The 12,796-nt window shown below is 56.3% G+C and overlaps 5 protein-coding genes across 5 annotated transcripts; 1 reads left to right on the forward strand and 4 right to left on the reverse strand.

Moving 5' to 3' along the window:
* Positions 1 to 284: 284 nt before the first annotated feature.
* Positions 285 to 1,092, forward strand: FAP7 (nucleoside-triphosphatase; the record flags this gene model as incomplete). The annotated part of the gene is made up of 4 exons (XM_076675310.1): positions 285 to 319; positions 391 to 568; positions 664 to 809; positions 882 to 1,092. 4 exons carry the CDS (start codon positions 285 to 287, stop codon positions 1,090 to 1,092), a joined length of 570 nt encoding a protein of 189 aa, XP_076537394.1.
* Positions 1,093 to 1,233: 141 nt separating this feature from the next.
* On the reverse strand, positions 1,234 to 3,270 carry JCM15063_003390 (uncharacterized protein; the record flags this gene model as incomplete). Its single annotated transcript, XM_076675311.1, has 2 exons — positions 1,234 to 2,239; positions 2,306 to 3,270. 2 exons carry the CDS (start codon positions 3,268 to 3,270, stop codon positions 1,234 to 1,236), a joined length of 1,971 nt encoding a protein of 656 aa, XP_076537395.1.
* A 722-nt stretch (positions 3,271 to 3,992) lies between these two features.
* JCM15063_003391 (uncharacterized protein) lies at positions 3,993 to 4,472 on the reverse strand (the record flags this gene model as incomplete). The annotated part of the gene is made up of 1 exon (XM_076675312.1): positions 3,993 to 4,472. The coding sequence occupies one exon, from the start codon at positions 4,470 to 4,472 to the stop codon at positions 3,993 to 3,995; it is 480 nt and encodes a 159-aa protein (XP_076537396.1).
* A 632-nt stretch (positions 4,473 to 5,104) lies between these two features.
* Positions 5,105 to 6,500, reverse strand: JCM15063_003392 (START domain-containing protein; the record flags this gene model as incomplete). Its single annotated transcript, XM_076675313.1, has 7 exons — positions 5,105 to 5,424; positions 5,494 to 5,603; positions 5,675 to 5,701; positions 5,762 to 6,057; positions 6,124 to 6,179; positions 6,240 to 6,246; positions 6,321 to 6,500. The coding sequence occupies 7 exons, from the start codon at positions 6,498 to 6,500 to the stop codon at positions 5,105 to 5,107; spliced, it is 996 nt and encodes a 331-aa protein (XP_076537397.1).
* A 179-nt stretch (positions 6,501 to 6,679) lies between these two features.
* On the reverse strand, positions 6,680 to 12,684 carry RIM13 (Rim13p; the record flags this gene model as incomplete). Its single annotated transcript, XM_076675314.1, has 27 exons — positions 6,680 to 6,780; positions 6,842 to 7,005; positions 7,074 to 7,305; positions 7,362 to 7,441; positions 7,511 to 7,713; positions 7,779 to 8,018; positions 8,083 to 8,279; positions 8,338 to 8,381; positions 8,450 to 8,555; positions 8,621 to 8,725; positions 8,787 to 8,879; positions 8,936 to 8,991; positions 9,057 to 9,095; positions 9,157 to 9,177; positions 9,240 to 9,277; positions 9,341 to 9,438; positions 9,583 to 9,673; positions 9,731 to 9,932; positions 9,997 to 10,093; positions 10,160 to 10,391; positions 10,497 to 10,564; positions 11,223 to 11,701; positions 11,783 to 11,904; positions 11,978 to 11,989; positions 12,084 to 12,122; positions 12,296 to 12,586; positions 12,646 to 12,684. The coding sequence occupies 27 exons, from the start codon at positions 12,682 to 12,684 to the stop codon at positions 6,680 to 6,682; spliced, it is 3,489 nt and encodes a 1,162-aa protein (XP_076537398.1).
* Positions 12,685 to 12,796: the final 112 nt, after the last annotated feature.

Here is a 12,796-nt window from a genome sequence, read left to right on the forward strand (position 1 = left end):
TGCAGTTTCGACCAAGGTCTGTTCTTTTTATCTTTGCATTTCTTCCTGTCTCTCTGCATCTGTTCTTCGCAATCACGAATATTACGCCTGTGCATCTGTTTTGTGGGACCGCAACGTCGTGCATGAGCGACTGAAGTTGTAAGAAGTCAGAGAAATAAAGTTGTAGCCTGATCTCTACTCCTCACGCGTCGTCCAACGCGTGTCGCTTCCATTCAGACTGCACCTACGCTAGCTTGCATCAAGCACAACGTATATCGCAGGATCAAAGCGACCAACGGAATCAGATGGCGAGAACCTGGCCCAATATTCTCATCACCGGGTCAGTCACGACGAACCCACACAGCTGCTCACACCCTTGCGGTACATTACAGCTGAACCCTCGATCTATAGTACGCCGGGTACGGGCAAGACGACGCATGCAGCACAAGCTGTTGAACAACTGCAAGCGAATCCTTCAACTTCGGCCGCAGCTTGGCAACACCTCAACGTGGGTGATTTCGTCAAGGACAAAGGGTGTCACTCGGGGTACAACGATGAATGGCAAAGTTATGATGTCGACGAGGACAAGGTCCGTCTCTTGATACCACCTGCTCTCGATTTCCTCTCCCTCTCTCTGTCTCTCTGACCGGCGCCTGCTCTTTTGTAATGTTCTCCATCGGTCAGCTGCTTGACGAGCTAGAGATTGTGCAGCAAGCGGGAGCCAAAGTGCTCGACTGGCACACGTGCGACATGTTTCCCGAGCGATGGATCGATCTCGTCGTCGTGCTCCGATGCGATCACTCGCAACTGTGGTCTCGTCTCGAGAAGCGGTATGTTGCTCACAGAACGGATCTCCACATTTTCTTTGGCTTGCTGACGTGTCGACTCTTTGTTTATGCCAGGGCTTATCCGTTACCGAAGATCCAGGAAAACAACACGGCAGAGATTATGGAAGTCGTGCTCAACGATGCGAGGGACTCGTACGCCGAGGAGATCGTGGTTGAGCTGCAGAGTGAAAGTCCCGAGCAGATGGAGGAGAACGTCGCGCGGATAGTGAGCTGGGTCGAGGCTTGGAAACAAAACAATGCGGATGATGACGACGAGGAGCAATAGAACATTTCTGTAACAACTACTTGCACGTTTACCGAGAGAGATCAGGCAAGAGCGATGCTTTTCACCATGCAACAATGAAACTACTAAATAAATTATCGATGCGAGCATGATTTTTCCCTTCGTGAGCGCCTTGCTTATATCTCAGCCCCACCAGCTCGAGTCACCCCGTCGATATCCTCTCGACCCGTGCCCACTGCCAAGCCGTGGCGTACCGCCAGCTGCCGGGGTCGCCTCGCCCGAGCTGTTGCTCGATCCCGAGCCAAAGTTGACCGGTTCAGTTGGAACCTCATCGTGACCGAGCGCCTCCTCGTCGTCTTCCCCCTCTTCATATCGATACCCTTCACCGACTCCTCCCTCGCGACTGCTGTTGAAGCCAGCATCTGCCGTCCAGTAGCCCTGTTCCCCCTCCGTGCTTGTCCGGCTCTCGACTCCCGGCGTGTGCGCACTCGCGACAAACGGATAGCCAGTCGTGATCGGTCGAGCGAGTCGTGCGGTCGCGCTCTCGCCCGAATGCTGCGAACGGTTGTACAGCGATTGGTCTGAGCCCGAGTTGGTCGAAAGCGAAGCAGGACGTTGGTTCGAAGGTGGAACCGGGATGATGGTCGGGAACGAGTCGAGGGTGTTGACGGGAGAGAACGGTCGGGGCATACCCGGTCGGTATCCCCCCTTGCTGTTGTATCCTCCCGTGCCGCGGTCCAACGACGAAGTGATCGACTCTTGTCGCGAATGAATACCGCCCGCTCGGGTCGGCGACGGGCTGCTACCACTGCCGACGACACCGCCCGCAATTGCCTCCACAAGCGACCTGCGTCCCCACTTGGAACGAGGTTCGCTCACGGCAACGCCGATTCCGCTTGCAGACGGTGTCGTTCCGAAGCTCTCGTTCGAGGCATTCCGATCTTGCCCACCTGCACCTCGACCACCTCCTCCGGCCGCCAGCGCGGCTGCACCTCCACTCGCTCCTGCTGCCGTTCCATAGTTCCCGGCGAGTCGCAATGGTCGGGGCCCGCTGATCGGACCCAGGTTCGCGGCCTCGTTCCGTCGTTTCCGTCTGCGTCGGCAGAACAGTACGAGCAGGAACAGCAGAAGCAGACCGACTGGTATCACGACTGACGGGACAGCAATGTCGCGCACACGGTGAGAATCGCTAGAGTAGTAAGTCTGATCAGTCAAGTGCCACGTCGCAGCAAATTATAAGCGGTTCAGAGCTCACGAGGAAGACGAGGAGGGAGAAGAAGCCGAAGTTGCAGAAGTCGAGGAAGACGGAGCTGAGGAAGTGGGTGACGAAGAAGTTGTCGAAGGTCTGAGCGTCGATGACGTCGACGCGGACGAGGTGGTGGTAGACGAAGAAGTGGTAGACGCGGTACTCCGTATAGTCGCTGCCTCACGCCGACTCGAGATCGCACTCGCAGCAGCTGAGTATAATGAACTGACCGAGGTCGCTAGTGCGGCTCTCGAACTGCTCCTGCTGGCGATGGCGGAAACCGCCTCGCTGAAGATCTCGCTGACATTGGACTCGATGGCAGCGGGATTGTTGCGATCTGCCGTGAGCGAGACGGCGGCGATTCGAGCTGGGACCGATTGCGCAGCTACTCGTCTCGCTCGCGTTATGGTTGTCGGCCTTGTCGTGTCCGGAGCTGACGATGGTCTCGACAAGCTCCGAGATGTCGTCGTCGTCGTCGTTGGCGAGCTCGCGGCCGGTACCGTCGTGGCCAACGCGAGTCGTTTCGCCGCTCTCGCATCGCTCACGGCTCGCACACACGCTCTTCTTACTTGCGCCGCGTTTTCAGCGCCGTCGTAGTCTCCCACTACATCCCTGCAATTCGTGTTTTCCTCGACATCGAAGACTTGTCCTCCAAGCGCAACCGGGGCCCGTTTGGCGTGGACCACGAAGAAGCGCGGCCCGTCGGCCGTGACAGGTTCCGGCACGTAAGGAAGCGGATTTGCGTGTCGTTTGACGATCTGGGGCAGTCGGAGTGCGCGGAGCGTCAATGGACGCGGTTGGTATGGCGAGTACCGACGCGACGGGGACGACGAATATGAATCGACAGGCCCTGACTCGTCCTCGTGTCTGGCTGACAGCGAGTCAAAGACGGGATCGAGCGTGTGGGCGTTCTTGCTGCGGTGCTGTCGCTGGTGTCGAGTCTTGAGGATGGGCGCGTCTTGGGTATGTGACATGCGCAAAAAAAGGGAAGCGCGCGCAAGCGATCCGCTACGCTCCCTAGAGTATGCAGGTGAATCCGAAGGTGATTTCTGGGCTATGGCGATGCTTCGGGCAGCGCGTTAATGAGCGTGTGTAGGGTCGGACGAGCGCGTGTAGGTTCTGTTTTCGACGAGAGGAATTTGCGCGCGCACGCGAGTCGACCCGTTTCAAGTCAGGTGCTGCTGCAAAAGCTCAGGGGAGGATTCAGAATTGTGTGCAGGGGACGATCAGCTCACCTCGCAATCAGAGCCACTCCCTTGCTATCACCGCTAGTGTATGGCAAGTGATGAAGACAATGGCGGCTGGAGAAGCCTCGAGGGGGAAGAGGTGGAGGCGAGGCGGGAGCAGGAAGACAAAGAGGCTGGCTGCCGGGCGTCAGCTCGAAGGATTCAGCTTGCGAGCTCAAAGAGTGATAACAGAGCAGTCCGTAGGTGTATCGAGCTCACCTGGATGCCGGCTCGAGGCAGGGTGCAGCGAGGTGACCTTTCGAAGATGATGTGGGAGGAGAGAATTTCACTCAACATTTTCCCCATTTGCGATCGGGGCCTCGGCGAACGGTGACACGCATGCCGGGACAATCTCTCTTCCTCCTCTACAGTATCTGCGTGACAGCACACTGCTTGGTATCGTGTTACAATAAGCTACGATATACTACAGTACAGCAGAGACCACGCCTGCCACCACAACTCGCTCGACGCTAGAAGCCCAGTCTCCGCAGTTCCTCGTCGAGCCTGACAAGACATATGGCAGTCTTCCGACGGTCACCGTTGTTTCCTTCTCGCTGTCGCTGCTGCTCGACGCTCCCAACGTTCACCTTCCCCTTCCCGGGGCGTCTTCGTTCAATCCGGTCTTCAGGTGCTGGATAGTGCTCCGTGGGTCGCGCAGTGTAAGGTGGCGGAGGGGTAGAGCTTCTCTTTGTGTACACGTCGAGGTTGTTGGCGACATGTTGCTGAGCCCGGTTGGTGTCCGGCCAACTTGCGGTCGATGCCCCAGGTCTCGCTCCTTCCCGTTGCTCGCCAAACGAGATCGCCTCCGTCGACATCGTAGATGTGGAGGAGACGGACGATACATCGCGGCGGATACCCTTCTTCGCGCGCGCGAAGCCGAGTTTCGCCATGAGTGACGGCGGACTGAAGTGCAGCGGACCGAGCGGCGATGCCAGCGTGTTTGAGCTCATCTCGTCGTACCGCGCGGGCTTGTATGTTTGTGCGGAATATGTAGTGTGAGGAAGGGGACTTTGCTTCCGTGGGCTGGTCAGAAGGCAAGGCAAGCGAGAAATCTTGATGCGAGTCGCCAGACGCCGTCCATACGATCACTCATGACCGCAGGGCACTTTGCGGATCCGGCACTTGACGAGCAGGAATACACGAACAGCGTCCAGCCTGCAATCGGCCTGCTCGAGGGGAAGAAGGCAGGGGCCGAGTACGCATTTGGTCAATTTCGAGTTGACGATCGCAGGGTAACGCAGAGCAGGCGTGCCCGCAGGAAATCCCTGTTGGCGCGCGTCGCCCCTGGCAGGTTCGGCTGCGGTGGCCACCAGCATTAGTGACACTAAGGAGCGCTTATGTCCGCCGTAGTTCCGTATCTCCTTCACGTCTGCTCCGTTGGACTTGGCGCGATTTGGACAGATGAGAAGGCGATGCTGCGTCCGCCCCGAGCCGGGTCGACACAGAGTTTGTCACCCTGCCACTCAGATACCCGGTACGTGACAGCTTAACAGGACCGGACAATTCGCAGGATGATAGTGGGGGAATCGACGGTTCATTGCAAGTCTTGTTGTTCAAGCTTGGGTCAAAAATTCAGGCGCGCTCACTCTTTCGGGGTGATGACAATCGTCACGTCTTTGCCAGTATCTGTAGTTGTCACCTTGACCCGTCCTTCGCTGTTGTCCTGAGCCTCGACACCCTCTCCCTCGATTGCAATGCTGATTCCTTTCGAGTACATCCTCTTCTTGTCGTACTCGATTTCGAAAGACTCGGTTGCCTTCGAGCCCGTCGTGATCACGCAGCGGTACTCGCGTGGGTGCGCCTCGTCGGGTGTGGCTGGAGGATCCGAGAAAGTCTCGGTCTGGAAAATGATCGAAGGTTCGTCGGAGGATGCACTTAAGCGGATGAAAGGGGCATAACCATCTGCGCTCGCCCGCGGAAGGAAGCGTTATGACTGGGTACGCTCGTTCGCACAAGAGAAACCGAGCTCACGTTCGTAGAAAACATCTCGGCTTCTACCAGTACACAAGGGCGTCTCGGTCGCGAGCATGCTCACCATTGCAGATGGAATACTTCCGTTGAGCGCGATGTTGACAACGTAGCTATCGCACGGCAAGTAAATGGTCAACTATGCCACGTTTCGGAGAAGTGATAAGCTCAAAAGTGTACTCACGTCACGCGGAGATTGTTGCCTTCCGGGCTGTTGTCAATGCTGAAGTTCAGTAGTGATGACGCAACCCTTTTCACAGATGGTACTCACGAGAGCTTCCATCCGCTGACTTGAAGAGTCGCGCGCGTCTTGCCCTTCTGCGCCGGTGCGAGCTCGGGTTCATCGACCGAGGTCTGCACGATCATGCGTTCACCGTTCTCCGTCTCCCCTCCATAGTTCTTCTGGATTCCGACAATGTCTCGCGGGTACACCAACCAGCCCATACCCTTCATTTCCGTATAGAAACAGTAAGAAGTGCGAGAGTATCGCGCAAGCTGAAACCCCTCAACGAAGCGGGTATCCCACAATTTGCGCATACCAGGCAGTTGGAGACAGCCGCCGAGGAACTAGTCGAATTTTTGACATCGATCAGCCGAGTCCTGTCGGAAAGAGTAACGATGTCCACAACGCACCGCATCAGACGAAATACCCTCGACGACAGTTTCTCCTTTGACCGTAGGTACTGCATCTATAAATCGCGTGATTAGCCGTGCGAAACTACCTCAGGCGTAAACTCATTGCCGCTCACAAGGGTTCTGTACAAGGTCGCCGGGGAAGATGATCAGCTTTCGGACGTTTGTGAGCGAGCCATCGATGCTGAGTGACGCACCTCGGGGTCGACTTTCTTCCACAGCTGTACCCCTTCACGTTCACCTTGATCCTCCCATTCTTCTTGTGGAGAAGCCAGTTCTTTCTCAAATAGCTCTTTCGCTCGTTGGAGCTCTTCGGCGTGTGCGTCCTCGGTGGGATAGTTGGCCACCGCAGGGCGAGCAGGACGTTCGATCGACATGCTATCGGGGATGCAGAACTTTGTTTGAGAATCAAGAAAGAGGGAGAAGGTGGAAGAGCAAGCCGATGGGGGTAAAAGTGGGGAAAATAGCCGCGCCGGCGTTCAGCTTGGAGCGCAAGTGCGCAAGGATTTCGAGCGATTTCGCGCTCCTGATTGGCATTGCATGGAAAAAGGACGGCTCAATCGTTCTCTATCAGCTGGACAGGCGAGTCCGCATAGATCCAAATAGTAAATCGTGCGTGAACATCGGGCGAGAATGTCGAGGGTACCAAGAGGTAGCCTGTGTATGCTCAACCGTATGTCAGGTCAGCATACAGACAAAGCCGACATTGCAAGCGTACCTGAAGCATTAGGCTCGAGCCGCACCGGAGCAATAGTGACGCCGCACACCGGGTCAGAGTACGGCTCAGACGTCGCAACACGCTTGCCAGCACCATCTCCACGATCCGCCACATAGATGTTGATTGCTATGGGAATTGGGCCTTCTGGTGTTTGCAATCGGGCGCTGAAGCAAGTGGAAAGAGCCGTCAGTGAGCAGATCGTGACGAGGGTTTGCTAAACGATGAAACAGACCGCAAGTTTGTCGTTCGCGCAACCTCGATCTTCCAGGTCGGAGTAGACTGCTGAGCCTGCCCTTGGCCAGCAGGGTGCGGTTCCCAAGCACCATCCACCTTCCGAGAGTACATCCCTGCGCCCTCAGACGGTATTGGAGCCAACTGCAATGGTAGGGACGAATGAACAGCAATGTCAAAGTTGCCTTGATGTCCAGCCTGGAATGACGAAACGACAAGGGTGTAGGTCCCGGCTGTTCAGGATGTTTAGCTCCGTTCTAATCCAGCTGGCAAATGGGCAAGAACTCACGCCGGAGGGTATCAGCTTGCGCTGTCTGCTGTCCGTAGCTGTAAGCTGTTGTGCCGAGGAGCACTTCTCGATTTTCGAACCTACGGAGCCGAATGGGATCAGGGAATTACAGTGGATCCAGCCAATCCGCTGGGAGCGCGTCCACGTACTCGGCAACACGCTTGCCTTCTTTCAGCAGCAACTTCGCGTTGATGGGCGTGTCTCTTGCGGTCTGAGCGTGAACTTCGAGAAATCCGTTCGACGTAGATCCTTTTGGCGGAGACGACAAGGTGACACGATACTGAGGGTTGAAGAGGAAGGTCGAGCACGTATGATTTCCGCCGGCGGTATCGCCGGACCACGAGCCTTGAAACTGGATTCAGAATAAAGCTACAACATCAGCTTGACCATTTCGAATCGGACTTCACTGCGGCTCACATGTGCGGTATAAGGTGGAGGAGGAGGGCCATCTCGTATGCTGATTTGGTCGTTCGAGAAAACACATAACGTGAAGGCAAACTCGCTCGCGAGGCCCTCGTGCGAGATCGTAACGTCAAAGTCGGATATGCCGCCCACTGACCGCATTCGACACTGTCTCGGAAGAGCGTGAGCCTCCTGAACCTTCTCGGTATGAACATTGCCGCTTACAATCGAGAAGGGATCGTCCGTCATGGTGGACTGCAAAGACGACACGAGCATGAGCGGCTGACACCACGATCGGCACAAGAAGATGGTGCCCTACAGCTTCGTCCACTAACGGTCGCGCAGCAACGCCTTCCGATTCTTGCGATGCGCGCGTCACTTGCAAGCCGAGGTACTCGCCCTCTTCTCGCTTGGAATGCAAATGTCGAGAGACGAAGAACCACACTTCCGAGGTGAGTGCTGATGCTGTTGAGCTTGGCTCGAGGTGAACTCGTACGGTAGTGCTGTGTCGAGCCGCTACATGGTACACGGGAAAATTAATCAATGGATGGTGAAGGAGGAAGGGGCAGCATACGTTTCGAGGTCCCAACGGATTCAGCACTTGAATTGCCGACAGATCTAGAGAGAATGGCGACCGGAATCGGGTCACTAGCCGCACGTGGATCTCTGAAGTCGTCGGAACTCACAAGTGTACGGAATCGGAGTAGTCGAAAACTGTAGGGTCCCAATTGATGTGAAGCGCCGCGAATCTGAGGGCAATATCTTCCCAGGCGATCGTGCGAGTATTCCGGCCTGCGTAATGAGAAACGATCAGGTCAAAGATATGATCCATACAGCGCACGATAGTGTCGACTCACGATGTCGGCCGGGCAGAGCCGCACGCAAATCATTCGACCAACCCGAAGGTTCGGGCCAAGGATCCATAATCTCGACCTCTCTCATCCCGTTGGCATCACGCAGGTCTGGAAGCTGCAAATATCAGCGTCCAATACCCTGGAAGAGCAGCAAACAGGGACAGCGGACCTAGCACAGCATAGTTGTGAGACGGAACGAGGCCCACGGCTTCAAGCTCGTCTCCGAGCACTTTGCCTGTACCGGCGCTCAGCACACATTTACCTAGAGCCAGATCGCACGTCAGCACACGAACGGAGCTACCGAAGCAATAAACGTACCGAGTCGGAACGCGTTGAATAGTCTATTCCAAGTTTGCTCGCTTCGATATCGTTCCCTGCCAAAACGTCACCGGAGACTTCAGGTCCGAAATCAGCGCCGGATGAGGAACGAAAAACTTGCCTGAGGGAAATATGCTCAGGAAGCCATCCGGTGAGGGTGCTACAAGGTAAGTCAGAGAGTGCCCGCTTGAATTGAGAAGGAACTAAGCGGCATGGCGCACTAGAGATCGTTGGCAGAGTTTCTGCCGGAAAGAGTAGCTGAGCTTTCGATGATTCTCAAACCTGGGGAACAGGGCGAACTTACGAGCCATGGAAATTATAGCTGCCACTGAGCGAGAGATACTGCAATGAGGCTCAATACTTAGCTCGATGCACAGGAAGAACAGAGAGGAATGTGTCCCATACAGCTTTCTCCACGAGAGCGGGCCATAGCTGATCTTGCCCGGCCGTAGTCGCACATATCAGCTTTCCCGCTTCAGACACCGGCAAGGAGTCATCGATCGCTACATCGGCAAAATTCAGCATTAGCGATCGACGACGGGAGACGAGTCGCGTTGCGCTCACAGATCTGCGCATCGTCCACAAGTTCAATCAGATCTTCGCATAGCGGTGGCGACGTGAGCCCTCACTCACTGCGCGCCATGTACCATTGACACAGAGCCGAACTGTGTAGATTCCTGATTGACTCGGCTTGGGCCAGCCAGCAGAGTCTTGAGGATACAGGCAAGACATGCCGAGCTACAGTAGCTGTCAGTTTTCACGTCGCTCACTTGGGGAACCGAAGAGACCACACACCCTGGAGCTGAACCGAGCGTTGTGCTCAGCAGCAATGATCAGAGCCGCAACAAGCGAACAATCAGAAATGTTGTCTTGGTGTATGGAGCGTCCGTCAATCCCAGCTCGAGCGATGTGCGCGTTGGGCAAGATGTCATGAGCCCGCTTCCAGGTACATCCCACAGCTTCCTGCTCGCGAGAGGGCGATGGACGACGAAACACGCTGCAAGCAAGAGGATTTCAGCTTGAGGGTCTGCAGAGCCGCTCTTGCAGGTAAGCAAACGTACTTTGACGATGTCGCAGCGATGGCAGCCTGTTCGGTCCATCGCGGTAGGCGTTGTCCGTCGAGAAAAGACGACCGCGCAAGAACTGAGTCTTGTTCCTCTGCGTAAGTAATGCCGAAGCGCTCAGTACAGGAGCCAATGTCAGAATCATCGGATGTCGCCTCACCTGGAGCGAGTCTATCCCTGGTCACTGGTGACACTGTACTCTTCCTGGCCTGCTTGATCTTCTCTGCTCGCTCGAGCAACTTGCTCGAGACGGTTCTCAATCTCTGCCTCGTCTCGCCGTCCGTCGTGTGTCTGATCAGGAACAGGTACGCCTGTGCTGCCTGGACGTAATTCTGGAACGCTTCGTCATAAGTTCCGGCGAGCTCGAGCTTGGTTGCTCGTGTACCAGCGGCCTAGAGATAGAAGCCGAAAAGCAAGGTCATATGTGTGTGTGGGGGGAATCAAAGACAACGCCTCATCAGCTCTGGGTCAGAACGGCATGTTGCTGAGCGGCTTACCTGAGCCTCTTGATACTTTTGAGCCCACTGCTCTTGACTGATCGAGTCCGCCAGCGTGCCTTTCGGTTCTGCGATGTATGTTGGATGAAGTAGAAAGTACTGCTTGCAACTCTTATCGAACGCGCAAATTCCGCTGACTCGCTCGCACAGAACGACGCAAGTCAAATCAGAGACAGGCACAAAGAACGACTTGCAGGGATGCAGCGACAGGACATGGACCGACAAAAAAGGGTGGAAAGAACAGAACGACCCCGAAGAACAAAGCGTGAAACTCACAAAGGTTGTCAAAAGGTACGCATATCACAGCACGAAATAGGAAAGCACAGAGGGACAGCGAACAGACGGATACGGATGGCAAATTGGAAGAGAGAGGGTACAGCAAAAGGAGCACAGAAACAGTACAGTACTTCGAAGGATTGGACAGGCATGAAGAGGTAGGCGACAGGGTTCTGAAGGGAGGTTGCGATTGGTAGGACAGGCGAAGGAAACGAGTGAATAGCGAACGAGTGAAGCGGGGCGGATACGTGTGTAAATGCGGAGGGCAGTAAGCCGAGCATGGTCAGCCCATGGAGACGAGGATATCGATCAAGGCAAGAGGGCGACGCTATTGGTTCGAGGTCGTGTTCGATGGAGGAAAGAAGCCGACTAAAGGCGCTTTGAGCTGGAGACCTCCGTCCATAGGACCCGGCCGGGGCGCCAGGGCGTCTGCGCTTCTCGTTACGGAACCGAAACCGCTGTCGGTAGATCGGATTGGAGGTCGGAACGGTCCCGATGCGGGTGAGCTCGACAAGGACGCAGCAGAGTCTGATTCGGACGGCGAGACATGTCTCGCGAGATGACCTTGACGAGTAGCCGCTCCGAGCAATGCAGCAGCGCCTGTCGGGGCATTGATATGCGGGAGCGGAATCAAGTGCGGCGAGGGCGAGTCGGCGCCGAGGTCAAGGTCGAACATGCCGTCTTCCAGCGGCTCGTCTTCTTCCATAGTCAAGCTCAAGCCTTCAGTCGCGGGCGAGGCGCCTTCTTCGTCGTCCTCCGAATCGTAATCGTCCATAGACACTTCGGACCGGAACGAAGGGAAGTCGCCATTCTCGGAGATGAGGGAGGACGGCGCAAAGCGAGGGGAGGAGGCCGCAAGGGCGTGAATGTTGATGCCGAGATCATGCGAGCCGAGCAGGCCGGAGGCCGGAGGAGAAACGGCGGCAGGCCTTTGCGTCCGCGATGGAGAAGGTCAATCAGTCTCGCAGGCCAGGGTGACTGGAATCTCGCGAGAGACGGAGGCGACTCACCAGTAGGACTTCTCGTCGGGCAAGGAAGTGCCGACCGAGGCGGCAGCAAGAATCGCTGCTCCTTCCAAGAGCTGAACTTGTTGGTGTTTCGAGAGAAGGAGTTTCGAGGCTTCTTTCCAGTGCTGCGAGGCCGCGGAGATGAATCGCACGTCAGCAAGTGGAGTACGGGTGACGGCAGAGGCTATGATGGCTCACGGTGGTGTGCTCCTGTATGGTGATGGCGCGTGCGCAGCAAATCAAGAATCGTCAGGTTCGGTTTGAAAACGCGATCAACTCGGCCAAAGCCAAAGAAATAACTCACCCATCGATGTTTCGTCAAGCAGGTCGAGTGCCGGTAGACCTACAGCAAGAGCAAGGTATAGGGGAGATCCGAGATTTAGCACCGCCTCGCGGAGAAAAAGGGGAACGCGACAAGGGGGAGAAAAAAAAAGTTTCGGGCGATGCGGGGGCCAGGGAAATTGTCGGGACCCATAGATTTCCGCCGATAGCAGACACGAACTCGGGTAGGCTTACCTTGGAGCATTTTTCGCATTCGAACAACGACTTGTCCTTGCCCGCGCGAGCCCTGCCCGTGACCTCGCCGTCGTCGTCCTCGTCCGGCGCCGAGACGCTGACTGATCGCCCCCGCGAGAAATGCGAGTGGACTGGCACTGACGCAGGGCGCTGCGACTGGGTCGAGCTGGACAAGCGGCGAGACTTGCTCATGGTCGTGGGCCGCTTGGACTTGCCCACGGACGACGAGAGCGAGGCGGAGGGTGAAAGGGACGGGTCGTACGGCTGTCGCGCAGCGGTCGGGGCTCCCATCTGGATCGGTGACAGCGATCAGCCGCGATCGACGTGCTGCAAGAGTTCAAGGAGCTTACCTGGATGGCAGAGCTGCGTCGGGTGCCGTATGCGGACATCGGATGAATCGAGATGGGGGAACCCGAAAACCCGAGATGGGAACAATTGGCGTACAATCGGCGGGGGCGGAGGGGGGCACTAGGCGCGAGGCGGCAGTCGCAGGTGTCTGTG

Source organism: Sporobolomyces koalae (assembly GCF_050403365.1).
Source record: "Sporobolomyces koalae JCM15063 DNA, S_koalae_JCM15063T_v1_ctg1, whole genome shotgun sequence".
Classification (NCBI taxonomy): Eukaryota; Fungi; Basidiomycota; class Microbotryomycetes; order Sporidiobolales; family Sporidiobolaceae; genus Sporobolomyces; species Sporobolomyces koalae.